Consider the following 18,803-nt stretch of genomic DNA (forward strand, 5'->3'; position numbering starts at 1 on the left):
ATCAATGTCAAAACAACCTTATTTTTATCTTAAAATAGTACATTTTTTCAGTTTAAACTTTTGATAGGTTTTCTATCCTGAATAAGATATGGATTTGAGATTAGCAAATTATTGCATTCAGGTTTATGTAAATTTTACACAGTCTTATTTGGAATTGGGGTTGTACATGTAAAAAAAATTAAGTCTATAGTTTGCTTTTAATCAAATTAAAACAGCCACTTACTTTGAAATAACATGATTCATGAAAAGAACCTGCAACATTGGTCCACCAAACTTTTCCTCCATAAATAAGCCACTAAAAACAAGAAACAGAAACAATTACAGAAGATAGCAAGGTGTGCCATTTATAAATACAGTAAATCTACCAAAGATTTAGCTTCCAAAAATTATGCAAGCTTCAAGAAAAACTGATACTTTATTTTTGTAGGAATAAAGAGGTAGGGTTTATTTTGTTATCAAAGCTAGCTTTTTCACTGGGTATTTATGCATTTGTATGCAAACTGTGCATCACTCCCCAAGTGCACGCATATGCTTGTTCTCACAAGTAAATATGAAATATTAGACATTATATATGCTTAGAGCCAGCCAGCATGTTTTACCTCAATGCATGCTGGCCACTGGTGCCCAACCGGTGGCACGTGGAGCCCTCTGCTCTGGGATGGTGCATTGGCAAGCGCAGATCACAGGTTCCCGACCCACCATCCCAGAGCATCAGGAAACGGAGCAAATGGAGCCGGCGGTAGAGGAAGCAAGCAACTGCGGAGCAGAGCCCCATTAGCCGATGTTTCCTGAACAGCGTCGGCTCCTGTCACAGGCAGAGTGATACCAAATGCCTGGGACAGCAACTCTATGATACTTGAACAGCCATTGATACTTAAATGAAAGCATTATTAAAAAGGTAAATTTATTACTAAAAATCACAATATATATGGGCATATATCTGTTCTGCAGTGGTTACTGGGCTGCTTTTAAACTGATCCGCAGGTGCAGTTGCACCTGCGGGTTACCTGCACTAGGCCATAGACTTGTTATTTCCTGTGGGTTTGGCAAAGTGCAGCTAACCAGGAAAGCCAAAAGGTGCACTGCGCTGCACCCGGGGTGCGGGTAAACCTCATTGCATCATTGTGAAAGCAGCCTTAGGACCCTTTCACACAACCGGTCTGATTAGGTCAGCCTGTCCTTTTTTCAGGCAGACCCAATCATTTCCTCCATTCAACTCTATGGAGCGGCAGCTGTAAAAGGACATACCTCCAATCCGAAAAAAAAAAAAAAAAAAAACACCAAACCCCACACGGAAGGATCAGTCTCCTTCCCTCTGGGCAGGTGGGGGGGGGGGGCATTGAGTACAGCAGGCATATGCAGAGTGGACACAGACCTGTCACCAGCCCGTTCATTGTGACCAGTTACCAAGTTGCCCTCAAAAAGATTAGGCACCCCTGCTTTACAGTGTCATTTTCATCTGTTGCTTCCATGCAATCAACTTTCAAAGCTCTCCTGACTGAGCTCTGCAGAGTAACTTCTGCTCTTCGCCCCTTTTTTCTGACTGCCAAGAGAAGTTGATAATTATGCACTTTGATGTAAAGAGAAAACTGCAGATAAACAGGTACAACTTATATAGGAGGCGGCGTTTCATCTCTATCACCTGAAGGTAGTCAAACTGGTTATATGTAAGGGTTTACAACTACTTCAATGCCATCTTCCTAGCAGATTCTCACCTTTACTGCCCTGCTACCTTGAGCAAAGAAAAATACTCAGTACAGGGTAAGGAAGAACATGTGACAACCATCAAATAGATGAATGCGCCTATAGTGCTCTACTGAGAACTTACACAGGTATATCTTGTGCACCTGGTGAATGAACAGAGGAGCGACTAACAGCCATTATAGCTGGGGAAAGCATAATTGAATTTAGAGAGTTATTTTGTTATTGACAGATTCGCAAAAAAAAAAATTACACTACATTATGCTAGGGGAAAGGATAGTGCATCTATGAACTAAATTATAGTATGCATAACCATTTCCTTGTTGACGTCTTTGCAGACTGTTGGGTGAAATAGACAGATGTGCAACAGGATCAGGTATTGCGCACCTCCTATAGGCCCCAGAAAAGAAAACATAAAAAGGTATACAGTTATGACATGAGCCAAGACACCAAAACTACGTTCACACTGCTGCAATCCAATTATGATCCAACTTTCAGTGCAATTATGTAGTGCGACTTGAAAGAAACTTGCATGTGGTGCACATATTCTGCTGTGTCAAAGTGGATTGGCACCAAAGTAGTACGGGAACCTTTCCCAAAATTGCATGGTACTGAGTTGCAAGCACACTCGATAAAGTTATTTTCATGGTCATGAATTTGCGCTAGCGTGTACAGAGTCTAAATATTCTTCATAGCAAAATAAGGCCCTGAACATAATATACAATTTTGCTGTGTCCAGGTGTACCAAAACCAGACAACATAATTAGTTTTGTCATCAATGAACAGGTTTAACGCATGCAACCCATGAACAAATCTCTCAAAAACGGAATAAGCAAAATACTGTACATACGGAAATAAATATGCATACCTTGGCCGCGAAAGAACAGACAATTTTCTCTTGAGCTCTTGATGTGCAAGTTATGTAAGGGGAATATGAACTTTTTTTTACAATAGCAACTCAATGTAAAATACATTACAATGCAGTACAAGGAGCATATTTCTATACCAGTGAATGCAACGTTTACTTCAGGTTACCCTTCTAGTGCAGTTAAATTACAGGGACTGATTTAGCCACAGTGAAATGTCTGGTGAATAATGAACATAATATGTTGCCAAGTTATCACTAGAAACAGGGTAAAAGTAGGAAGTAGTGAAAAGTGAATATTACTGCGCTAATCCCAAGTACTAAAAATAAAAACAAGCAGCTACATAAACAATGTGACAAACATAAATAGATCTGGGTGATAAATGATGCAGCGCTAACCAGCGAAACACAAATATAGTGATAAAAGTAATGAAAATATAATGGTGATACTGAAACCATTTCAATATGTAAAATTATATAAGAAAATATACAGAATGTCCAATATGTAAAAAATGTATGGTTGGGTGGAAACCAGAACATACAATTACTGAAAATGAGAATTAAACCAGTGAAAAAATAAATGAAGTGTAGTCCAACATGGGCCAAATCAGCCACCACAGAGTAGTGAAGGGACAAAAGAACCCAAATACTGAAAACTATAATCATACAGGCATGGTGCCACAGATGTTCAATGTATGGAACTCCAAAGGGACCAGGACCTCTAGGATGGAAAACCTCCAAATAGACCTCCATTGTCAATAAGCCAAGCCCTACGCGTTTCAACCAATGGGTCTTCAACCGGGTTGAAGACCCATTGGTTGAAACACATAGGGCTTGGCTTAACGCTCTCCACATTGCCCTGTTTTTATTTTCGTGATCACATTTTTTTATCTTTGTACGTGGTTTTTTAGAAATAAAATTTTTGATCTGCACTACGTGGAAGCATTTTCTTTTTCAACATTTTACTGCGAGTGGCTCCAGTATCCTGTGGATTTTACCATCCTGATCCAGCTTGACGTTCCCAAGATTGGAGGTCTATCTGGAGGTTTTCCATCCCTTCCCTGGATTCCATCCCGGAGGTCCTGGTCCCTTTGGAGTTTCATACATTGGTCACCTGTGGCACCATGCCTGAATGATTCCATGTCGCTGACATTGGAGTCCACCAGTTCCAGTAAGGGCACACGCACTTCTTTCCATTGTTGAGGATGCAATATTCTTGATGCTCTTCATACCAGTGTTCAGTATTTGGGTTCTTTTGTCCCTTCGCTACTCTGTGGTGGCTGATTTGGCCCATGTTGGACTACACTTCATTTATTTTTTCACTGGTTTAATTCACATTTCTCAGTATTTGTATGTTCTGGTTTCCACCCAACCATACATTTTTTTTTACATATTGGACATTCTGTATATTTTTTTTTATATAATTTTACATACTGAATTGGTAAAAGTAGGAAGGAACTGCAAGCAGACAGACAACACAAACCAAATTGCCACCATCACCTATGACTATTAATTTATCCTAAGGCTTCTATGGATGTTTGACTATCTACATTATAGTAAATCAGTTGCAAACCTGGTCAACAAATTTTGGATGAAAAAAATAAAGTTGTCTACAGTGCTAAACCTACTAATTTACAAATTACGATTTATGCCATCTCTTCATTGGAGGAATTTAAAGTATCCAGATTCCTGATGGTTTACATAGGGGAGGGGAAAAAAAAAACAAAATATATAATCACCAATAATCACTTTTTTTTTTATCAAAAATATATAATCATCAGAAAATTTTTTTTTTTTTCACCAAATATTCACTGGTAGTTCATGCACCGAGAAGATTCACTGCTTTATAAATATGGAAAAAAAAAAAAAAAAAAAAAAAAAAAACACTGAGCTCGGGATATCAAATTATCAATATAACACTAATAGCTGCACCACCAACGTTGAAATATTATAACATAACAAAAATATATATAAAATGTTTTCACGCTTAAACATATAAATCGGTCAGCGAGTCCAGGTGTCACTATCGTGACACTATAATAATAATGCATAAACAGTATACACATGTACAAGTGTCTTGAATGCCACAATCACCAACAGGTTCCTCTACCTTGTGAATACACCACCACCAATTAATGGATGTGCTCCTACCAGAGAGCGTTGACCACCTATTTCGGGGGGGTTAAAGAGAGGCTCATATCCCATATGCTCCATCACCGGTCAATATCCACCATATGGAAGACAAAGGAGATCACTCTAAGTAGCCAGTGGGTAAACAGACAGACATTACTCTTCTCTCAAACCCTAGTACCAGATGACGTACTCCCACAAAGAGATAAGACGCCAAATGGTGTAAAACCTTTATGATTGGGCTTTATTTAAAAGTAATGCACTAACATGCTAGCAAGATGAAATCAGCATAATGAGTTCCTAATGGGCACAGCAACGATCGTAAGCCCTCTTCCAAAAGGCGATGACCGGAATCAACCAGTTACGTCACCAAAAGGACTTCTTCCAGGACCACGCATGTCTGTTTACCCACTGGCTACTTAGAGTGATCTCCTTTGTATTCCGTATGCTGGATATTGACAATTAAAGGGAACATATAGGATATATGAGCCCCCCATAATAGGTGGTCAACGCTCTCTGGTAAAAGCACATCCATTAATTGTTGGTGGTGTATTCAAAAGGCGGAGGAACCTGTTGATTGTGGCATTCAAGACATTTGTACACATTTATAAATATGCATATTTTGACAATAAAAGCATATTAAAAAGAAAACTGGTCACATTTGGGCTTAAAGTGATTGTAAAGGATTGTTTTTTTTTTTTGTTTGCTTTTTAAACAACATGTTATACTTACCTCCACTGTGCAGCTCGTTTTTCACAGAGTGGCCCCGAACATCCTCTTCTGGGGTCCCCCGGCAGCTCTCGCGGCTCCTCCCCGCATCAGATAACCCCCTAGAAGTGCATTTGCGTCCAAAGAGACAAATGCCGGACTTAGCCCCGCGCCATTGGATTTGATTGACAGCAGCGGGAGCCAATGGCAGCGCTATCAATCCATCCAATCAAGAGCCGGACCCCGTGGAGAGAGGGACAGCGCATCCCCGCCAAAGAGATGAAGGGGTTCAGTTAAGTAAAACGGGGGGGGGGAGCTGGTGACCACCAGGTGTTTTTTCACCCTAATGCATAGGATGCGTTAAGGTGAAAAAACACGAGGATTTACAACCCCTTTAAAGTGGACGTAAAGGCTCTGAAACAGATCGGCCAAAAACTTTACCACAATTTTACTGTGCTTATGGTGCATTTTTCATAGGTCATGTGACTATAACCACATCAAAAACACAACACGAGTGTGTTATTGATGCATTCTTGCTGCGTTATCAATGCATTTAAACAGGGAGGTGCGTTTTTGGTGTGGCATTTTATTTTTTTTTAAGTGACCAAAAATGCAGCAAGCCAGATTTAATGGAACAGACCAGTGTGAAGTCATATATAGAATTTAAAAGGGATACATTTTTCTTGCACTAAAAAAAGATGACAATAAATTCCTTAAAATTAATGAATTAAAAAGTTGAATAGAATACAATTGTATATATCAGGATTTCTCAACTCCATTCCTCAAGGCGCCCCAAAAGGTCATTTTTCAGGCTCTCCATTATTTTGTACAGGTGATTTGATCAGTTTCACTGCCTTAGTAATTACCACAGCCGTTTGATAAGGGAAATCCTGAAAACATGTTGGGGCGCCTTGAGGGCTGGAGTTGAGAAACACTGATTGAGAGATAGATATTAGATATATAGATTTTATTTTTATTTTTTTTATTTATTTTAAAAACTGACAGTTTTGGGCCAAGTGCATTTTCAGTTTTAGGCACCAAAATTTTGTATTCGGTGCACCTCTAATTAGCAGTGTTTCTCAACCGTTTTTTCAGTCAAGGCACCCTTTAAAATTCTGCACCCCATTCTAAAATGTAAAACACAAAAATAAAGTTTTACATAACGCAGCAACATCCACATATGCGGGACACCCAACATTTGAGGTGATGTATTCTTCGAAAGCAAATACACTTTTTTGTAACTTGGTACTGACTAATATTTCAAGGTTTCACTATGCAACTGTTTCACCACTTCTTCTGTTGCTCTCCTTCAATCAGCTGATGTGACCCCAGTGCTGAAGGAGAGGGGCAAACAAGGATGTGCAGGTGCCCACGTCTTCCTAATCAACTAGTGATGTAATTGGTTGTTAAATGAATTAAAATCTGTGGCTTTGTGTGTCTAAAAGGCAGGCTTGAGCCACCCCCCCCCCCCCTATACTTTTTTGGGGAAATTTTTAGGCATTTTTCCAAGGCACCCCTAAAGAAATCCCTGAAGGCACCCTGGTTGAAAAGGTAGTATAGCGCTGAAAAAAAAAAAAAAAACCCACACACACCACGATCTGTGTAAATACTCTTTCAATCAAGCAGTGGTTTGAAGCATACTTATATGTACGTAGCCTTTATCTTCACTTTAAAGCGGTTGTATACCCGCACAGAAGTTTTATTCTATTTATTTTTAAAACAAAAAAAACCTGTAAAGGCAAAGGCACAATGAGCTAGTATGCAGCACTTTAAACCTGGGTTTATACATATGCGAACACAGACATCCATGTGAATCGCACCCGCATTGCTATGCCAATCACATGCAATGTCTGTGCACAGCGAATTCAGCCAGTTGTATGGCTGAACTCGCAATGGATCCACACAAAAAAGGTGCAGGTACTTGCACCCATGCGATCCGATGCCTGTCCGAATTCACAGTTCGCACTGCGATCTGTGAATCGATCTGGGGGCGTCATTAACTTTGTAATTGACACTCGCAGCGAATTCACAAAGGGCAGTGTGAACTGCCTGTGGGGGAGATGCGGGAACCGGCACTGGAATCGCGCTGGTTCCCACATCGCATAAGTGTGAACCCAGGCTAAAGCCTAAGGCTCCATGTACACTGGACCTGATAAACTGCAGTTTATTGGAGTTTGGGCTTTTTTTTTTTTTTTTAAAGCCCATAAACTCCACTCTGTTATCCTATGTGTCCATGGACACACATGGACTTTTTTTAGCTTTAATGAGCAGTGGAGTTTATGGGCTTTTTTTCTGAACGACAGAAATTTGCGTTTAAAGTGCCGTTTTTCACTGCCAAAAAAAGCCAAACGCTGATAAACGCTCATAAATGCGTGTTAATTAGCGTTCTATTTTTTCAATGCATTGTGGGAGTTTGGAATGCATTGTAGGATTTTTGGAGTGTCCTCTGTGTATTTTTATTAAAAACGCCCATAAACGCTCATAAACGCTAGTTAAACGCCGTTAAAAACACATTTTTTTAACCAGAGTTTTATGCCACAGCAATCTGGCATCCAGAAAAAGCTTTTTTAAGCTTCAGTGTGCATGGAGCCTAACTGTAGGTTTGATTGTGTTTTAGCCACCCCAATACTGAACACTTCACCCCCTTCCTGCCTAGGCCAATTTTTAGATTTCAAAGCAGACACACTTTTGAATGACAATTACTCAGTTATGCAACATTGTACCCAAATTAAATTTTTATCATTTAAGACCAATCAATCAAATTTTCTTTTGGGGGTATTTAAACCCACTTTTTAATCTTTTACTTACTGTGAAAATCTCCTAAACTTGCACTGTTTAGGAGCTATTCAGAGTGCATGCAGCTGGTGACGTCTCTGGCTAAATGCGCTCTGAGGGTCCAGCATTCCGTACCTTCAGAGCACGTTCCATAAACGGAGGCTCTGCATGTGTTGATGGGAGTGACGTCATTGCGCCCAAGGCCACTCATGTAACTGGAGGCCGCAAACCTGGAAGGAAGACCAGGTGAAGATGGAAGCCCTCAGCAGTGACAGCATGACCCTGGAGGACTTGAAGCCTTTTTCTGCCATTCTTTGTTTAAAGTAAAAAACTCGTTTTTGCTAGAAAATTACTTAGAACCCCCAAATTTTTTTTTTGGCAGAGACCCTGGAGAATAAAAATGGCGGTCGTTAAATTTTATGTCATAGTGTATTTGCGCATCAGTCTTTCAAATGCAAATTTTTTTTTTGGGGGGGGGGACCCAACAATTTAACCGGTTCCAGACCGCCCCGTTTACTTTTACCTGCCCGGCTGTGCGAAATCACGTACCTATCCGATTCACGCGTGCCGTCCCCGCAGTGAGCGGATTTGTTTCAGAACCGATCTATCTACAGGTCAAGGCCTGGACCTGCTGATGAATGGCAGAATGTCCTGTGCAATACAGGCACAGGAAATTATGCAATCTCCACTCCTGGAGCCCTTTTCAGCTCCTGTGTGTGTGAGGAGAGAGCATCAGACAGCGAGTACAAACACTACACTGACACCAGAACACATAAGTAGGCTCATTTAATCCCTTAATCGCGCCCACCCCCCGGTTAACCCCTTTACTCTGTCACAGTGTCACCAAGTCAGATTTTTTACTGATCATTGTATTGGCGTCACTGGTGAGGCTAAAAAGCGATAGCGTCAGTCCCAGATAGGTTCAGGGTACCCACCATATATTCCCCGCCCCTTGTGACCTCACCGCCCACAGCATGATGGGGCAGTGACATCACAAGGGGCAGAGTCTCCAGATGGCCACGCCCCATGTCTATAAAAGAACCGTCAGAGAGCGGAGCCTGCACAGCTGCAGGAGCTAGCGTTGGGAGAAGATCGGAGGAAGAACCGTCAGCGGAAGAAGACCTCAGCGCAGTGAGAAGAACCGGAGGATGAAGACATCACCGGAGGGAGAAGAGATGCTGCAGCTACTTTAATAAAAAGGACTGTCAAAAACCTGTTTGCTAGTTTTAATTTCTTTCATACTTTTTGCGTATTCATTAGCTTAGGGTGGGGGGGCTGGGATCTGGTGCGCCATGGGGACAAAGTGCTGTGGGGGAGCGCAGAGTCCCCCCGCCCCAGAGCACACCAAACTCCCCACACACACACACACACACACACACACACACCCTGACCTGCCAGGCTGCATGCTCTAAGGGTCTGGTATGGATTGGGGGGGGGGGCGACCCTACGCTGTTAATTTTACATTTTAGCGTGGGGTTTCCCTTAAAGATCCTCAGGAGCACAAGTCGCATGCCAAAGTTGGATCAGTTAAGATGATGATCCGACTTCAATGATATTCAATGGGCTAAAGCAGTGGTGTATTTAGGTTTTGTGCTGCCCTAGGCCTGACTAAATTCATGCATCTCACCCCCCCCCCCCCCCAATTTAAATATGACCCACCCCTTCCTGTCAAGACCACACCCCTTCCTTTTTAAGACCCGACCTGTTATCTTCAAGGGAGGGGGACAGAGGGACGCTGCATCTTTTAATTTGGGGGGAGGGGGGGTAAGGGGATATGTGCTGGGGTGGGGGTTGGGAGGGGAGAGAACATGTGCTAGTGATCCCACCTCCCCCCTTCCAAAGCACCCCCCCAGCACATATCCCCTTACCCTCCTTACTAAATACGTGGATCTGTTATCTGCTGCTCCCCCCTCCTTCCCAGTTACCTTGTCCCCCACTAATTGCACATAGTACAAAGACCGGCAGCATAGCTCTCTCAATGAAGTGGTGTCCCTCCTCTGTGTCTCCGTACACAGGAACATTGGAGCTGAGGAGGAGCAGAGGAGTGTGCGGCTGTCAGTGGGGACAGGGGTTGGCTGCTCCAGAAAGCAGATCACCGCTTGCGGGACCCCAGGCGGCAGATGTCCCGGGTGCCTGCGCTAGCGCATCCCGGTCTGGCCAGTTACCGGAGCTCAGTGCCGAAACTTGTGGCACTAAGCTCTGGGATTCAGACAATTTGCATGGAAACATCAGTTTTCAAATTTAAAACTTCTCTGGGCCCATCCCTCAACATGGGCATTACTGAATGAGTTGCGGTCATATTGGTCCACTGACCCAATTCATCATATGCCCTTGTTCTGATGACATGGCCAGGACTAGATACGAGCAAATATTGCTGTTTATGCATTTCGACAATGAGAGCCTGCTTGAGGTGTAAATTGCTTGCAGTGAGGTGGCAGGACAAACAGAACATTTTCGTTCTGTCTTCCATTCACGCAGATACAACAATCCAAACCGTAACGGCGACTGGCATTGAGAAGCCCCTCTGGATCCATGACTAAAACCCTAAAATGGGAGGGGTGGACTTAAACGACCAGATAATGGGGCTGTACTTAGTTGCCCGGAAGGCCAGACGCTGGTACAAGAAAGTGTCTGTATACTTAATCCAATTGGCTCTGTTCAACACTTATGTAACCAACAAGGTAGGCAACCCCGGCACTGGTGCCAGAAGCAGCTCACGAAGCCTCTTGCCGGCACTCGACTCCCTCCCCATAAGCAGAGCAGCGCACGGAAGTGTCAGTGAGACACTAATGCATTCCAATCTCAGAATTCCCCATGCAGCGCCTGCACTGAGGGGGAGGCACTGTGCCCCCACAAATTGTAAAGGATGGGAAACATGGTTTTGTTCTCCAACTTTGCTGTAGCTGCGATCAGCTTTTGTGATGGGGAAGAGATTGGGTGCAGTTCTGCTAGGGGAGGCAGTCCCTGTTTCCAGGTGGACGACTCATTGGCCACTGCTAAAGCCAATCACAGTCCTGGAGGAAGATGACTCGCTTGGTTGCCACTACCAATCTCAGGGATTTCACTGTGATTGAGAAAACCCTAAATCAGGTGACAGTTTGTGGAATTACTGTTGAGCTTCTGGGAACTCTGTTGAAATTATTCCTGAACATTTGCCTCACTTACTACTGAACCCCTGCACTCTGTCCCTTTAAACCACAGTCAATATTTCGCCCAATGAAAAATCACACCCATTTGCACGGTGCAGAACGCTGCACTTTTTCTCAGCTGCGGGGGCCCTTAGGATCCTGCACACAGGTCCACTGCTTTTAGAAAATGCACCTGACCTCATCATTGTGTATCCATTCCAGATGCTTGTATGACATAACATACAAGCACATGGGCTGGATGCGGGAGGTGGATCAGCAGGATGAGTGTGCCAGGACAGGTAGATGCGTCTCATCCCTCCTTCATTTCACCACTCTGCATATCATAGATGAGAAGAGGGTACAGCAGTGGAGCAGATGAGCAGGAGGGTACAGTGGTGGGGAAAATGAGCAGGATGGGTTCAGAGGTGGGACAGAAGAGCAGGGGGGACACAGTGATCTGAAGTGTGAAGGTACATGAATGCACATTAGGCGTGAGAGTGCAGGATGCCAATTTCTCACTACTACTCAAGTAGTTTTCAGCATTTACTTTATAAAAAAATCCTTTTTGTGAATGAGAGTGTGAAGTTCACATTTTTTTTTGTTATAAAATTGGACACTCAATTTGAAAACATTTTTCAGCACACTGTGCTCAAAAGGTTGCCTACCCCCGTACTATACAAAGCATCAGGAAGAAGTGGATCCTTCCCAAAAATCCAGGAAGAGATCATTACTGGATACAAAAGGGCAAAAGGTGCTGTGGCCCAATTTCCCAGCCCAGATGCAGTGCGCCAGATGCGCAATAGACATTTTCTAGATGTCCTCCTTGGTACCCCTACACAAAGAGCACCCCAAAAAAAAAAAAAAAAAAAAAAAAAAAAAAGACATCTTGTCTGTAGCAAACAGATATAGGTGTGACACCCACTATTTTTGGCCCTCCTGTCCTACCTTGTCTCTGCCTCAAGGACCGTTTCCATCGCTACCACTAGTGGATGATTAGTATAGGGTACAGCAATGGCACAGTCTAGGGCACACATTCACACAGGGTCTCAAAAGACGTTAGATGGCTATATAGCATTTTGAGAGACCCTAGTCTGGAACATAAAGCTTTTTTTATGGTTACATTACACACTTCAGCCCCGGTAGATCTGGCTGCTCAATGACCAGGCCATTTTTTGCAATACGGCACCGAGTCACTTTAACTGACGATTGCGCGGTCGTGCGACGCTGTACCCAAAACAAAATTTAAGTCCTTTCCCCCCCCCCCACAAATGGTGGCATTTGATCATCTCTGCGGATTTTATTTTTTGCGCTATAAACAAAAAAAAAAAAAAAAGCGACAATTTTGTACTTTTTACTATAACTAATACCCAATTTTTTTTTTTTTTTTTTAAAGTTTATTTTTTTCTCAGTTTAGGCCGATATGTATTCTACTGCATAATTTTTGGGGACAAAAAAAGAAAAAATTTGCAATAAGCGTATATTGGTTTGCGCAAAAGTTATAGCGTCTAAAAAATAGGGGATAGATTTATGGCATTTTTATTATTTATTTTTTTACTAGTAATGCCGGTGATCTGCGATTTTTATTGTGATGACATTATAGCGGACACTTGACAATTATACGGTGATCAGTGCTATAAAAATGCATTGATTACTGTATAAATGTTACTGGCAGGGAAGGGGTTAACACTAGGGGACGATCAAGGGGTTAACTGTGTTTCCTGGCTGTGTTCTAACTGTAGGGTGAGGGGACTGACTATAGGAGATGACAGATCATGGTTCCTAGCTATTAGGAATGATCTGCATCTCCTCTCCTCACAGAACAGGGATGTGTGTGCGCACGCACACACACAATCCCTGTTCTGCCTCTCGTGCCCGTGATCGCTCGTGGTCGGCGGTCATCGCGACCGCCAGTCACGAGCATCGGCAGGTATGCCATTTAGCTGCAGCACTGATCTGTTCATTCTGACAGCAACAGGGTTTGCTTTCAGCATACATAAATCAGTGACTACAGCACTGTAGGAGATTTCACCACCACAGTTAAAAAAAAAAAAAAAAAAAAAAAAATTAGCATGTATGTCCATTAGAAGTGGGTGACTACAGCGCAGTATTCTAATGGTGGGCATACCACACCTTTTCCTGGCAGAGATTGCTTAATCCACGGTTTTCTCGGCTCTCCTGTCCCACAGGGGAACCCGATGGTTCCGCCAGCTAACCATAGAGCTGATTGGAGGAGACCAGAATGGCTCCAATCATCTCTATGGCCAAAAAAAAAAAAAAAAAAAAAAAAATCGGAAGCTACGAGCATATCATCACTTGGGTTTTCCCGGCTATAAAGAGAATCATTTTTAAATTGGGAAAGCATCTTAATACACCGATCTTGGTGTGGTCAGATGCTTTAAGGGCAGAGGAGTGATCTAGAGTCTAATAGAACCCAAATATGAGGAAAAAAAAAAAATTTAAAGTAGCATTTTTTTTTGTTTATAATCATACTTATCTAGGTGGATGCAGCATCAGACCGATGCTGCAGCTGTCCCCCAGCATCTGTGCACTAGGGCACCACCGATGGCTCAGTTCTCACTCCTCCCCGAGCAGAGAGATGCTGCCTGTCAGTATCTCTCCTGCTCAGATCCACCAGCTGGTGGAGAGGACATGTGGAGGGCACTAGCACATGTCCTCCTCCCTCCCAAAGCACCCCCCAGCACATATCCCCTTACTCCCCTACCTTCATGTGTGCAGCCGTTACCTGCCCCCCCCCCCCCCCCCCCCCCGGTTATCATGTCTCCCTCTGACTGCACACAGACCAGCAGCGCGGCTCTCTCAATTAAGAATTAAATGGTGTTTCTCCTCTGTGGCTCCTCCTCCTCCTACTCCTGGCTATGTACACAGGAACATTGGACCCGAGAAGTGTGTGGCTGTCATATATGTTCAAAGTATTTTTCAAACAAAAAGTAAAAAAACTCATAAAAGGCTTGGTCTTCAAATGGCTAGAAAAGTGGGTGATGTGTGGCATAAGCTTCTAATGCCAGGACAGTTCAAACACCCCCCAACTGACCCCTTTTTGGAAAGTACACACCCCAAGCTATTTGCTGAGAGGCATGTTGAGTCTTACCTGCTCTGTTGCAGTGGATTTGCACAGAGCAGCCTGGATCCTCCTTCTCGGGTCCCTCTTCGCTGCTCCTGACCCCTCCCTCCTGTCGAGTGCCCCCACAGCCAGCTATGGGGGCACCCGAGCCGAGTCACAAAGCCCTGACCCGGCCCTGCCCCCTCTCTCCCCTGACTGGCTAACTAACTTCGATTGACAGCCGCGAAAGCCAATGGCACCGCTGCTGTGTCTCAGCCAATCAGAAGGGTAGTCCCGGATGGCTAAGATACTGGACATCGCTGAAGAAAGATGGGGCTCAGGTAATTAGTGGGTGCTGGGGAGGCTGCTGGACACAGGTTTATCTTAATGCATAGAATGCAATAACATAAAAACCTTCTGCCTTTACAACTCCTTTAATTACCTCTCTGCCTGGCTACCCCACTTTCCCTCTTCTGAAATTCCCACAATCATTCTTCAACATCCCTGGTGATACTAACTTCTGCTACTTCTAAACTTCAGTCTAACCTTCTCTTTCAACCTGAAGCAAAGAATACATGCTTCTACTCACTTTGATGGCAACGCCTTTGACCTGGTTTTCTTCTACTGATCACTCCATGCAACCTCTCCCAACAACCCTTATCCTCTCTACGATTCTACCTTACATTTCACTCTTGCCCTGTCTTCCAACTCCTTTTCCTCCAACCACCTAACTGTAACCCATAGAAATCTTCACCATTTTAACTCCTCTCTATTCTATTCTGCGAGCTGCTATCTTTCCCCCCCACACTGCAAACACATGTAATTACCCCTTCACGCCCACCGTACGCAAATATGCATTCTCAGCTTGAAGGGGTTATACCGGGGTAAATTTTTTTTTTTTTTTTTTTTTTAGAGTCAGCGGTCAATTTTAGTAACCACCGAAGCGGCTAAAAAAGCCACTAGGTTGTTATCCTAAGGAGTAAGGAGTGGGAGGGGATGTCTCCCCCCCCCTCCCGTGGCTCTCCCGTCCCACAGGGAGGCCTGAGCGACCAGCCAACACATCCGCCAGCTGGCCGAAGACCTGAATGAAACTAGAATCTGGTCCGATCGGGTCTCCGATCTAGTAACCCAGAAGCGACGTCATGACCTCACTTCCGGTTTACTAGGCTGCCAATGGCGCTTTTTAAAAGTCCGTAGTATTCCAAAACGCAGTTTTTTTTTTTTTTTTTTTTAAATACTGTTAAGTGCAAAGGAGGGATTTGTCCCAAGATCCCTCAATAAATAGTACCTGTCACTGACTACTACTGTCACAAGGGATGTTTACATTCCTTGTGACAGCAATAAAAATTAACAGATTTAAAAAGTGTAAAAAAAATATATATAACACACATAGGAAATGCAAATTTTTTTTTTAAATGAACTCAGTGACATTTCAATAAAGTGGTTGTAAAGGCTCAAGAGAAGGTAAAAAAAAAACCTTCTATGAGCAGCAGCCCCCCCCCAAAAAAAAAAACTTACCTAAGCCCCATCGCAATCCAGAGATGTGCACGACAGCCTCGGCTCTCCGGGGACTCACTCCTCATTGGCTGAGGCGACAGCAGCAGTAGCCATCGTCTCCCACTGCTGTCAATCACATCCAGTGAGGAGAGAGGGGACGGGGTCAAGCCGCAGCACAGTGTGTGAAAAGACACACATAACAGCAGCTTGAAACTAGGAGCAAGCCTGCTTGGATGCCCCCACAGCAAGCTGCTTGCTGTGGGGGCACTCGGCAGGGGCCTGAAGCGCTCCCGGGGGAACCAAAAAGAGGAGGATCCAGGCTGTTCTGTGCAAAACCACTGCACAGAGCAGGCAAGTATAATATGTTTGTTTTTTTTGTTTTTTTGTTTTTTTAAAACCAAGCCTTTACTAGCACTTTAAGTTCCATTGGCCACCATGCTAGAAACCGCTCTAGTCTCTTGTAAGGGGACCTTGGGTGTTCTGAAAGGTGCCTAAAAAAAGGAATTACTACCACGCGGTGTGAGACGGCGGATTGCCTGGCACTGCAAAAAAAATAAAAAAATGATTTGCCTACGCTACAACGTGGTGGTGTGAACCAGACATATAAACAAAAGCTAAACAAAACATCACTAAAAATGGCAGACAGGATCTGGATAACAGGCCTATCAAGACTGCAGCCCCGCTAAATAAATGCCTGTGTATCTTTTCCTGGCCGCCAACTCCTCTTCCGCCGCTATCATTCTCAAGGAAGGGCACAAGATGGAAGGCGCAACAGGTCTTGATAGTCAACGGGACTTTAAGTTAAGAAGCAGGTGATTGATTAGCTGCAGGGCAGTCCAAGCAATCATTCACCCACATTTAAAGTCCCACTCTTTGTAAGGTTGGGAGGGCTGCAATGTGATGAAAGAGGCAGCAGTCTGTAATATAGAGGCAGGACTGATGTAAAGAGTCTGTAGTGCACGGGGGGGGGGGGGGGAGGGGCAATACGAAGGGAAGATTGATGTACAGAAGAGAGAGAGGGGAGGGCATCATGTAAAAGGGACTGTGGTGTAAGGATGGAGGGGCTGTGATGTGAGGGGGGGAGAGGGGGGGGGGGACTGTGACACTAATGTAAAAAGTCTGTAGTGTACAGGTGGGACTGAAGTAAGGAGGGGAGGTAATATGAAGGGAAGACTGATGTAGAGAAGGGGGGGATGAGGATCATCATGTAAAGGGGACTGTGGTGTTAGAATGGGGGTCTGTGATGTGAAGAGGGAACTGAGGGCAATGGTATAATGGTATAACGGGGGGGGGGGGGGGGGTGGTCTGTGATACAAAAAGGGGAAGACCGATGTGAGGAGGGAAGGACCCTAATGTAAGGGCCCAGTCCAGAGAACAAGGTTTTTCTGCACTAGAAAAAACAGGTCTTGGCAAGGGCACTAGAAAACAATTTTTTTCAATGTGCCCTGTTCACACTGCAACAGTGCCCCTGGGTGCTGAGCAGTGCGGTGCAAAATGCATGCTGTGTGCATTTTTTCTGCCACGGACTGGAGCTCACCTGAAGGCTCTGTTTCTTTGCACCGGTGCATACAAATGAAATGTAATAAAGTCGAGTGACATACTTAAAGGGGAGTTCCACCCAATTTTGAGAGATGGTCTTTAACAAAAGACCACCTCTCCACCCTTCGTTTTTGGATATTTTAAAATTTTCTTCTTTCTCTAATAATTTTTTTTGGATGTACTAAGATTACTTTCGATCCAGCCAGGTCGCGGCCCAGGGCGTCACATCCTCTAATATGGCGAGCCCGCCGTTGTCTTCTGGGACCTGTGTGGGTCCAAGAGCACAAGCTGGCCATTCACAAAGCGCCGCACAACTATATATATTTTTTTTTGGCTGCAAAAATCGCTTTAAATGCACATCACCACACCAGGTCCTGGTGACCACACAGTAAAGCCCTGCATTTTACTTTAAGGGCCAGGATGTTTGGGCCCTAAAAGTGGGAAAGGGGAGTGACAGAGGTGTACAGGAGGCTGTGATGTGAAGAAGTCGTAGCACAAACACAAAACTCAGAGCGCCGCTGGAAGAATAAATTTTACTGATTGGACCTGTGTAAATTTTAAACCAGTAGCCTTGCTGTATACAGTGTACAATCTCCTGTAGATCTATACAATACACTTCGCCTAACCAGGCAGGATGGTAGATGGAATATGAATTGCATCATCAGACAGTAAGCTAAATGGTGACCCTTATACACCCATGTAATAATAAAGGTGCTGCTCTGCCTACAACTATAGAGCCCAGCACACCCCGGCCGCCTCTATAGCAGAGCTCAGCGCGCTCACACCTCCCCCTCCCTCCCTCCCTCCCGTTTCCTAGGCCGGTAACGGCCGCTCTGAGCTTCCTGAAAGGATATTCTCCGCCCGCAGCTGTTCTATTGTGTCCCCATAGCGGGCGAGCTGCTCCTGTAACCCGCCGGGCTCCAGCTGGTTGTCCTCGGCGTCGTCGAAGCGTATGTGTTCCGCCTGAGGCTTCACATCTCCGTCCAGCTGCTCAAAAAGCTCCCGGTCCCCGAATTCCACCTCCGCCATCTTCAAGCTCTGCGTCACAGCGCTCTGCTAGCTAGTACTGAGAGACGACCGGAAACACGGCGTGAAATACGTGAGTGCCCGCCTCCGCCATCTTTGTCACTGGCAACTTCCTGCCAGGCTGGGATCAGTGGAACGGCAGTTTAGTGCGATTGATAATGGCTTTCATTGGGATTCTATGATTCCAGCCATGATAGTGCCTCTGATAAGTGTTAAAAAATCAAATCACAAAGCCAGTTGACTGAATCTAGCTGTCTGATTTTGTTGTAAAGGGACACTAAAGGTTCGGGGTTTTTTTTTTAAATAACAAACATACTTACCTCCACTGTGCAGCTCGTTTTGCACAGGCCCTGATCCTGCTCTGGGGTCCCTC

The 18,803-nt window shown here is 44.2% G+C and overlaps 1 protein-coding gene across 1 annotated transcript in view; it reads right to left on the minus strand.

Moving 5' to 3' along the window:
• Positions 1-18,487, minus strand: part of ZCCHC8 (zinc finger CCHC-type containing 8) — a 65,385-nt gene extending 46,898 nt beyond the window's left edge. Inside the window, exons 1-3 of the mRNA XM_073627023.1 lie at positions 18,257-18,487; positions 2,570-2,610; positions 224-295 (exon numbers count right to left, since the gene is read on the minus strand). Of these exons, the coding sequence (XP_073483124.1) occupies positions 224-295; positions 2,570-2,610; positions 18,257-18,433 (290 nt within the window). The 5' untranslated portion in view covers positions 18,434-18,487. The remainder of the gene's footprint in view (positions 1-223; positions 296-2,569; positions 2,611-18,256) is intronic.
• Between the last annotated feature and the right edge of the window lie 316 nt (positions 18,488-18,803).

The sequence above is a fragment of the Aquarana catesbeiana genome, linkage group LG01, assembly GCF_042186555.1.
Source record: "Aquarana catesbeiana isolate 2022-GZ linkage group LG01, ASM4218655v1, whole genome shotgun sequence".
In the NCBI taxonomy this organism is placed as follows: domain Eukaryota; kingdom Metazoa; phylum Chordata; class Amphibia; order Anura; family Ranidae; genus Aquarana; species Aquarana catesbeiana.